The following is a 9,486-nucleotide window of genomic DNA, read 5'->3' on the forward strand; positions in this document are numbered from 1 at the left end:
GCCTTAATTTCAACTGGAGGTAACTAGTTATAAATCTATAGTTGTTTGTAATAGCAAATATTTTAGTTTTACTTTTAATATTGACTTCTTGTCGCTCAGTCTGTACTGTCCTGTCTTTCCTGTACTGCGGGCTGGAGTTTCTCTGAGATTTCTCCCAGCAGTCAGATTAGATTAGCCACTCCTCCGTTAGCATACGGATGCTGGAAATGATAGCTAAGAGCTAGTGTTTACGCATTTTGTGAAAGATGGCTGGGGACTTGCAAGGTTTTGCGCTGGAAAAAGCCGAGCTGCTTTCCAGCCGTTTGAAGGAGCTCCTGTCTTCGGGCCAGGGATATGTTCGGGCTCAGTTCGGTGTGGATTTGGGTCTGAAGCCCGAGCTGTACCCGACCTGGGTCATCCTCTCCACGGCGGCGGTGGCTCTGCTGCTGCTGCTCGGTCTGTCCAGGGCCGCTGTCTTCGGCGGGCTGCTCGTCGGGAAAAAGCGGGGATCCCCGGTCACACCAGGCAGCGGTGAGCCCGGCAAGGCCACCTTTGTTAAAGCAGCCAAGCCAGAAGAACAGAGGAAGAGGAACAAAAAGAAAACGCTTGAAAAGGTACAGTACGTAGTGATAACGAGCTGTCTAATCACTGTGGTTCAGTCATGACAGTCTGCTCATTGGTGAATCCAGAAACACTTAACGCGAAAGTGTTTTTTCCTGCTTGCTAGTTTAATTCAAACATTTATCCATGTTTATTTATATTAACAGCAGTGAAGTTTGGCGTTGGTTAGCAGGGTAACTTGGAGATCTTGCATAGCATGAATTAGCGTTAGCTAGCATCACAGCCCGCTTTGTTTACACAACATAAATTAAGCCACACAGGGACAATCCCGTGACCCACTTACATATGACATAAATACGACACTGAGCTAAATGCTAATGTTTAAAGAGGAATGCTAACTAGCGACGTTTGTAGCTAGCTGACGGTGGTTAGATTAACGCTAGCTAGTTCACACACTGTCATTAGCCAACACGTTAAAAAAATACACCTAGAGCTCCAACTTTATTACTTTAATATGTCTGCTTAATAAACTGTAACTACAACATGGAAATGGTTTGGGTTTTAACTCTTCTACGGACAGGGCTAGCAGCTATTACCCTGTTTTCAGACGACAGTGTTAACTGCTACTGTCAGAAACACACCGTTCAATCCACAGCCAAAAGTCTTTGCACTCAAGTGTTACTACACAATGATATAATGATTAACAGCAACTAAACAGATACTGCTCGGTGTAGATGTAAATGGAAAAACAGTATTATAAGTACTAATTAGGTTCATGTTTAAGCTTATTATTAGGTAGATTTTTCAGCAAATAAAAAAGATGAATGAGATTACTCGAGCCTGGTTTATTTTTTTATGTATATATTCCTTGATTGGAATATTGTGTTGTTTATCTGATGTCTGTCTTTCTCCTTTCAGAAAAGTCAGTCCAATGGACAACCAGTGACTGTGACACAGGAGGAAGTTAATGTGACTGAAGCAGTTTCCAAGCCTGCATCGCAGATTAAAACTGAAAAAGTAATGCCAAGATTTAAAATGACCTGAAACTGATTGTAGTTGTACCCACAAATTTTCCTTTTGACTTATAGAGTTCTGTTGCAGTTTTGCAAGAAAGTTTCGTTATTAGCAAACTATTTCCGATCCTCTGCTGCCACTCCTTATCAGATTTGCCACGTGGCATGGCTTCAAAGGACTATAAACGATAGGAAATACAATGACTCAGTTCTATGATTCTCTGTGCACAGGTCCATGAAGTACAGGCCCCAGTGCAGGTCAAAAAGAACAAGAAGAAAACCAAAGCAGATGTGAAACCAGTTCAGCATGTGCCCACAAATGACGGAAAAGAACCTGATGATGGTAAATCTCAGCTTACGTAAAGGAAATGTCATCATTGCTTCTCGTTTTCAATCTGACTGTTCAGGTTTTCCCAGTGCATGTCCCTTATGTTCAGCCTTGTTTCCTGCACATGTCTTTCAGTTTCCTTGTTGTAGCTAGCCAACTGCAGCATTGTGAAATTCCTTTTTCACATATCCAAGCCCAACAGTGTCAGTTTAGAGGCGGCGGGGCTTGAACCCATGACCTTCTGATCGCACCCACAACCCAAATCATCAAGCCTCCACCACTCCATAAATGATACAAATAACCCAGTTTAATCTGCTATCAACTATCTGAAATACTTGTTAATTACTCTTGTACACTAAGTTACCTAAGGATTCTGTCTTGTTGTGTGTGTGTGTTCACCAGGTGCTTGGGAGACAAAAGTCAGTAACCGAGAAAAGAGGCAACAGCGCAGGAAGGAAAAGGGCTCCGAGGACTCCGGCAGTCCAGGAGGTGTGGAAACCTCCAAACCCCATGTGGAGGCAACGGCACCCACAGCACCTACCAAGAAGAACAGAGGAGGCCATGGTATTCCCCCAGAAGGAATTAATTGTTTAAACATTACAAAAACGGGATCCACTTGATGGAAATGTAGTTTAACTTAATGTAATATCCAAGCTTCATGTGAATAGTACACTCATGAACTCAGACAGGAATTATCTTGTAATGCTGCATGTTACTCAAGCAACTTTGTGTTTTCAAACTTGTTTCAGAGTCTCTGCATTCAAGAAGCACTGGAAAGGGGGATGGAGCTGGTGGAGCTGGTAAAGACAAAGCAAAAAAATATTGTGTGTGAATTCATTTTTCTAAGTAAACATTAATGTGTTTACACGATAAGATGAAGGAGATGATTTTAAAGCTGTTATGCAGAAAAATCTGTGGCAGTTCAAGTAAAAATGTACTTTTATCTCCCTGGGAACTGTGTTGTAAGCGAACATGCCTGAAAGCAGCAGTTCTAAGCTCCACTGACTCTGTTTTTTCTGTTTGAATTTCTTGTCAGTGTCCTCCACTTGGCGAGAGGAGCCTTCAGTCAATGGTGGAAGCTGGACTGATCTCTCCATGAAGATCCCAGGTCAGATGGGCGCTATGGAGGGAACCAAGTGGATCCCCACAGCTACTCATTACAGAACCCAACCTGAGCCTCAACCATGGGCACAGGAGTCGCAAGGTACCGTCTAGACCTGGATTAGACCTTTGTATGCCACAAATATAGATGAATATAGACTAAACAGTTCTAGTTCTAAGTCCGTCTAGATCAGCAATGTGATCTACGCTTACTGTGTCTTTTAAACCATTTCAGAATTTTTCACCATGCTCTAATGTAACAAAGAACAACAAAAACAGCAGGCTACAGTAACAACAGACAGTCAAATTAATGGCTAAAATTATAAGAGAAAAAAATCCCAGTGGGATTACTCTTGAGTTTGATTTTACTGTTAATTCATGAGACCCTGTGCAGCTGAGCCATCTGGTGAGCCACTGTGATATTACAAGAAATATGTGAAAGTTCAATTGAAGTCAAATTGATATACTGATAAAAGTTATTTTAACATTTGGATAGGTACATTAGCAGGTTAAACCTTTATTTAGAAAAAAGGCAAATTAGCTGCTGCCTCGATAGGGATTCCACTGAATGAAAAGACTTATACCTGATAATAATTTCATGTGTTTCGGTGGGTAATTTTCTGGCAAAACCCTGTCCTTTGTGGGGATGGCAAGCAATGGACTGTGACCCTCTCAAAAGGCAACACATTTGACTACAGTCAACTAATGATGGAGACTATTCTAGGATAAAATCAAAATGAGACTTTATGTTTATTGTGGTTCAGTTTTTTACCATGATTCAGTTAGTTTTGATGTCCAGGAGGGTGTATTTCACAGTGTGCAGACATTAGTGGGTAAACCTTGACAAAGGGCACAGACATAGTGGTTCTTACTTCAGTTATTTTAAACAGCTCCTTTCTGTTAATGCCAAATCTTAGCTGCCCTGTTTGTTTGCCAGAACAGCATTCCAACAATATAATCTCACTTTCTGTGTGCTGTCACCCACAGCATGGACTGGAATTGATGCCCGGATAAAGCCTGACCTCAACCCTGTGTCCTTCTCCATGCTGAGACTGAACCCCTCAGGTAGGTGTTGAGATTAACCACCGGCCCTTTCACCTAGTCACAAACTAGTCTCTGCTTCCTGGTCGTGTTATCTGCTGTTATCTCAGTAAAGAATGCCTGGTGTTGTTTTTCCATTACACTTCAACAGTTTCTAATGTTTTTATAGCCATGGCTGGTTTACTATTTTTAACTCCCTTACACTTTTAACCACCTTCTGTGTCTTGTAGACCCGATATCAAACTCAATTGAGCTGCAGTGGGCGAGCCACGCTAACGTTGATGATGAATGGTCAGGATTCAGTAAGTAGCCAACAACAGCTGCCCGTTTGAAGACAAAGGATCATTTAGGATTTTCTGAGATTTGACTTCCATCTGTTTCCATGTGATTTTTTATTTTTTTTAGACGGTATGGCAACAGCAGATCCCAGCTCGGACTGGAATGCTCCAGTAGATTACTGGGGAAACTATGAAGAGCCTCCTGTACTGGTGACACAAGCTCCTCTGCAGAAGGAACAGCCGCTACCCAACAAGGTATTAGTCTTTTTGACATCTACATGGCTGTAATACTTTCTAAATTATCCCTAATCAAGACCTTAATAGACTTTAACGGTTATTTTTTTAATGCTTGAGTGTTCTTCTCTTGAATGCTTCTCATGGACATGATGCCGTTTTTCAGATTTTCACAATGTGTTTTTGTTTCGGCAGGTATCAGAGGATGAGAAGGATGCTGAGGATCCATCTGGAGGAGCAGCCAAAACTAAAAAGAAGAGGAAAAAGAAGAAGAAAACAGAAGAGGAAACCGCATCTGAGGCTCAGGCAAGAAACTAAGAATAGAGTCATTGAGATTAATCTCTTGCAAGTTTGTATTTGTTTGAATGTTTGAATAAAATGAATGAACCTGCTGTAATATCATGTAATTTGTTTTTGATTGCAGACGGTGAGCACAGCGCCGATCGTCAATGCAGTGCCCAAACCCCAAGAGCTTCCTGCGTTGTCCAAAAAGCAGAATACCAGCATATCCTCAGCTCAGAGTAGGTTCTGACTAAATCTGTTTTTCCCTCACTGTGAGGAAAGCGTTCACCAAGGAGGCTTTAGTAATAGCTATTCATAGCTGTGCACTTAATCCATTTTCTTTCCTGAAATAATTCTGCTCAAGCTGTAATTTATGCCCATTTGTTCTAAAGGATTTTAAAGGAGGTGCTTCTAAATGCAGGCTGCTTATTTTTTTCCTTTTTTTTGTACGTGCAGAGAAGTCTGAGCAGATTGTGGAGCCTCCGAAGCCCTCCCAGAAGAAAAAGTCCGAAGAGAAACATGAAGTCGCTTCACAGGTCCAAACAAAGCATATGCAAATGATTGTTAGAAGTGTCACATGCAATAATTACAAGGTACAGAGTGTCTTTCTGAGATACATTAACAGTTTATCAATTACAGAAATGAAAACAAAGCAAGCAGTAGATATCACCTGCTTGGCTAAATATAGCGATGAAATGTAGTCCTATGGACTGAAAACTTAACTAATTTGCACTATTTGCTACACTGCAACCAGAGTGGAGTTTCAGGTGAGGAGGGCTTTTAGTGGAGGTACATGTTTAATGGCATCAAAGGTGTTTTGTTTTTTTATTTTTTATTCCTAATCCAAGACTGTATGTAATTCTTGACCCAAAATTATGAAACGGGTTTTAATTTTATTTTTACTGTGTGAAACTTTAAGTTGAAAACGAACCATCCATGTTTGTTCCCCAGAATGTTGCACTTTGTTTGCCATGCTGCTGCCGCTTTATGAATTGCTGAAATGTTCTGGAGCAACGGATTAAGAATAGGGGTTTTTCTCAAGATGATCTCAGTATGACACTCACATGGCCACTGAAAGATGAAACAGCTGCTTTAATCCTCCTCCTTCTTCCCATATTTGGAAATGGAGTGTAAAAATTCATACTCCTTGTCTACTTTAAATCGCCAGTAAATACATTTATGAATATTTTTTCATGTTAATGGTTGTTTTAATATGAAATTCCCTCTCTGTGTTTCTCCATAAACAATGGTAGTGCATGCAACTTTGTTTCTGGGTACAAAAACAGTCTTTAAAAATAATACCAAGAAATGATTTGCCTGTTCTTAGACTTTATACTTCAGCCTGATGGGATTTTGTTTACGCTGCACAATGCAGTCAAATTAACAGATTCCCACAATGTCTGTATGGACAGGAAAGGTGATGAATTATTCACAGCTCTGTCAACAAGTAGATGGCATGTGAGTGTTGTGTTAAGATAGGTTTGTCTGTCCTTTAATGTCATATTATCTGAAATCTATTCAGACGCCAAATTGCTCGCTGCTTGTAGGACGTGTCGTTTAAGATGAATGGCAGCTGTGATGTGGTCCATGTCAGTTACAGTGGTGTTTAAAACAGTCATTCCTGCAGCATAAACCACCTCTTCACCATCCATCCGTTCAATTGTACATTCAAAACACTGAATGTTTTTCTAAAATATAGTTAAGTCCACTTCTGACTGTGCCTCTTGGTTTTAGGGGGATAGTATGAAGCTGTAGATTTAGCCTGATTTTGTTGGAACCAGCTGACCATTTGATTAAAAAATGGAAAGGTCATAGGTTCTGCTTTTCTTTTTTTGAGGGATTTTGACATAAACTGAATCTGGATCTACACGAAGGATTAGTTGGTGTTCCGCTGAGACCACAGTAACTGATATGAACCACCAGGAGGCACTGTAATCTAAAATGAACAGGTTGTGGGATTACAACAAGAAGCAGTAGCACTGCTGAGTGTAGTCCGTCTACTTTTGTCATCATTATCACCATGAGAATCTTTATCTTGTTGATTTTTCTGCACTCCATGTGTTTTTTTTTTCTTTCAAAGATCATTTATTCCTGTTTTGTGCTAGAAAAAGCCATGCCATATGTACAGATTGTAAGGGCTTTTTCCAGTTCTGTAATTGCACTGTGCAAAAAGCTGTATTGAGTTCCTTTTGATGTCGATGAATTGTTTTTACTAACTTTTGCGGAATGTGAAATGTGTAACTTTTTTTAGTTTGTACTTGACTTCCAAGATTTATGACGTGGGGGGGGGGTTGTTTTTGACTTAAACTGAGAATGAAGACGACGTAGAGCAGCTTTAATTCCACATCCGAGCTGGTTTTAAACAAGATATACACACACAATTACACATATACGAAAGGAATTTAATTCCATTGCCTTAACCTGTAGTTGTATAGAAAGTGCATTGGAGCCCTTTTTTATAGCTTCCATCCAATTGCAAGTTTTGATGTCAGAATTCCTTTCATTTTTGCATGACTTTGATAATAGTACTTGTGTACATGAGATGAAATGATCAATCTTCTTTGCTTTAACTGTTAGTACTTGGTCCTAGAGTACCTCTCAGTATATATACTGTAATAGCTTTCTGTAAAGAGACAAATTGCAGCTTTTTCTGTGGCCATCCAGTGTAGAGGAATTTAACATGTTTTTTTGTTTCTTTTTCTGTGGGCAAAGAGCCTCATAGTGCATCAAGGTGTTGATCAACTGGTGGTGATAGTTGTTGGTAGACCTGGTAGATCACAACAGACAAAAACGATGTGTCACTGTGGCTTCAGGTGCCCTTTTGTTCAGTTTTTTCTGATGAGTAAAATTATTCAATCAATGTATTTATATACTTGTCTCTAGGAATTTTTTTGTGAATGATGAGGAGATACAAATGATATTTCTATGTTTGTTTGGTAAAGATGAAAATTAAAAGAGAAATGCTTGATATCACCATTGTCACTGAACTGTTTTATCCCTATCACGGTTACCTACACATTATGGGTAAAAAGGTGGCCAGGCTCCTTATGCAAGTCATAGTTAGGTGTTTATTAATAATCATGATGCTTTTAACCCTCATGTCGTCCTGTGGGTCAAAATTGACGTGTTTTAAAGTTTGAAAATGTGGGAAAAAATATACATTTTCACAGTGAAACTTCTGGTGTCCACATTTTTGGGAAATTTTTGAACATTTTTGGTGGGAAAAAAGAAATGTTAAAATGTTTCTTAAGAACATTCACAAAAAATCAACCAAAATCCAGCGAATTTCACTGGATTTTGGTTGAATTTCGCTGGTCCGGCCCCTTTCAGATCAAATTAGGCCATATGCAGCCCCTGATTTAGAGGCATGTTCTTGTAGCAGAATTTCGCTCTGCTCTGTGCATGCTATGTTCATGTTTGTTTTCCAACTAATCCCAAATCTGTTAAATACACTGAGGTTTTGCTGCATGCAGTCGTGCACATCTGTGTCAGTATAGCAGGCCCAGTTTGCAGTGACCCTCCTGAGGCCGAACTGCTGCCTCAGTCAATGTGGCAAGGCAGTCGCGTGGCACGCTTTCACAGCCTGACCTCCTTCGCCTCATCCCTCTCTCCATCCCTTATCTCTCAGTTCATTTAGGATTTACCAGCTTTTAATCTCCTACAATCTCTGGCCCACTGTCCATTCACCTTCATGTCACTGGGGTGTTTTTTCATTCTTCCCTGCCTTGGGGACTGTTGCGCTTATTTTTTTTTCTTGTTTGCACACATAAAAAACAGATATATTAACAGTGAAGGTCACTTTGTAATGGATGATACTGGGTTCGCTCAAAGCCTCGCTAGGAGAATAAGCTAATGCTGTTTTAAAAAGGATCTATCCCTGAGTCCAAAACCCAGAGGCTTTACATGTTCACATCCTAAAATGAGTCAGACTGTGGTGACATTATGCAGCCAGATCTATTCATTAATCCATCATGTTTGAGGGTCATAACTTGTTGTATTTCTGGTCAGAGTCCTATTCAAACACTCAATGTGACTGTCACAAATCATTAAGGCTGGAAAATGGACCACGAGTCTGAGATTTTGTCTTCATGTGGCGTTCCAGCTTTTTAAGAGGTGGCAGTCTGGTTCGTATTAAGTCATGGCAGGAGAGGAAAATCCCCTAATGTGACGGTGATGCGGTCCGCCCACCAGGGCTTAGAGCTGCGGTCACTGGCCCATCTGTCACGCTTGTTCTGGGATGTTTGCACAGGCACAGAGATGCAAAGTGATATGAAATGAAGCCTAATGTCTTGTTCTACAATAAATGAAACACATTGATCTATAGCTGCTTTATTTAGTCTTGAGACTTTTATACAGACAAGTAAAAATAAAATGTAATTTGGGTTAAATGTGATTTATCTGGTGTCAAGTATAAATCAAGCTATTTTATCCCTATTTGGCAAACGTATTTTAAGAGGCCGTGAGGGGATCTGGAGCTAATGCAAGCTGGTGGTTTCCTCTTAACGCAACATTTCTCGTCCTGAGTAACACATGGGCTCAGATTTTCTGTGTAGATGATCAATCTGGCACATTAATTTAGAAACATAAATCAATAAAGCACAATATAATTAAAGATAACTAAGATCTTAAAATATCTCAGTTCATCTTGTGCCTCAGTCATGCATATTTT

At 40.1% G+C, this 9,486-nt stretch overlaps 1 protein-coding gene across 2 annotated transcripts; it reads left to right on the top strand.

Annotated features, from left to right (window-relative positions):
• Window positions 1–156: 156 nt before the first annotated feature.
• On the top strand, window positions 157–7,787 carry mtdha (metadherin a). Of its 2 annotated transcripts, none has more exons than XM_022210756.2 (12): window positions 157–593; window positions 1,459–1,557; window positions 1,785–1,896; window positions 2,284–2,445; window positions 2,631–2,705; window positions 2,918–3,085; window positions 3,970–4,047; window positions 4,254–4,325; window positions 4,429–4,556; window positions 4,731–4,841; window positions 4,960–5,056; window positions 5,274–7,787. In XM_022210756.2, exons 1-12 carry the CDS (start codon window positions 246–248, stop codon window positions 5,516–5,518), a joined length of 1,695 nt encoding a protein of 564 aa, XP_022066448.2. In that variant the 5' UTR covers window positions 157–245; the 3' UTR covers window positions 5,519–7,787. The 2 variants fall into 2 exon arrangements, with proteins under 2 accessions (XP_022066448.2, XP_022066528.2); XM_022210836.2 differs by having other exon boundaries at window positions 2,631–2,681.
• The last annotated feature ends 1,699 nt before the right edge of the window (window positions 7,788–9,486 follow it).

This window comes from Acanthochromis polyacanthus, chromosome 11 (assembly GCF_021347895.1).
Source record: "Acanthochromis polyacanthus isolate Apoly-LR-REF ecotype Palm Island chromosome 11, KAUST_Apoly_ChrSc, whole genome shotgun sequence".
Classification (NCBI taxonomy): Eukaryota; Metazoa; Chordata; class Actinopteri; family Pomacentridae; genus Acanthochromis; species Acanthochromis polyacanthus.

What these genes read in the sequence shown, in the direction of transcription:
- mtdha (XM_022210756.2), top strand. Translation starts at nt 246, where the DNA reads ATGGCTGGGGACTTGCAAGGTTTTGCGCTGGAAAAAGCCGAGCTGCTT. An exon ending in CGCAGATTAAAACTGAAAAA is followed by an intron (nt 1,558 to 1,784) that starts GTAATGCCAAGA and finishes CTCTGTGCACAG; the next exon opens with GTCCATGAAGTACAGGCCCC. An exon ending in AGACAAAGCAAAAAAATATT is followed by an intron (nt 2,706 to 2,917) that starts GTGTGTGAATTC and finishes ATTTCTTGTCAG; the next exon opens with TGTCCTCCACTTGGCGAGAG.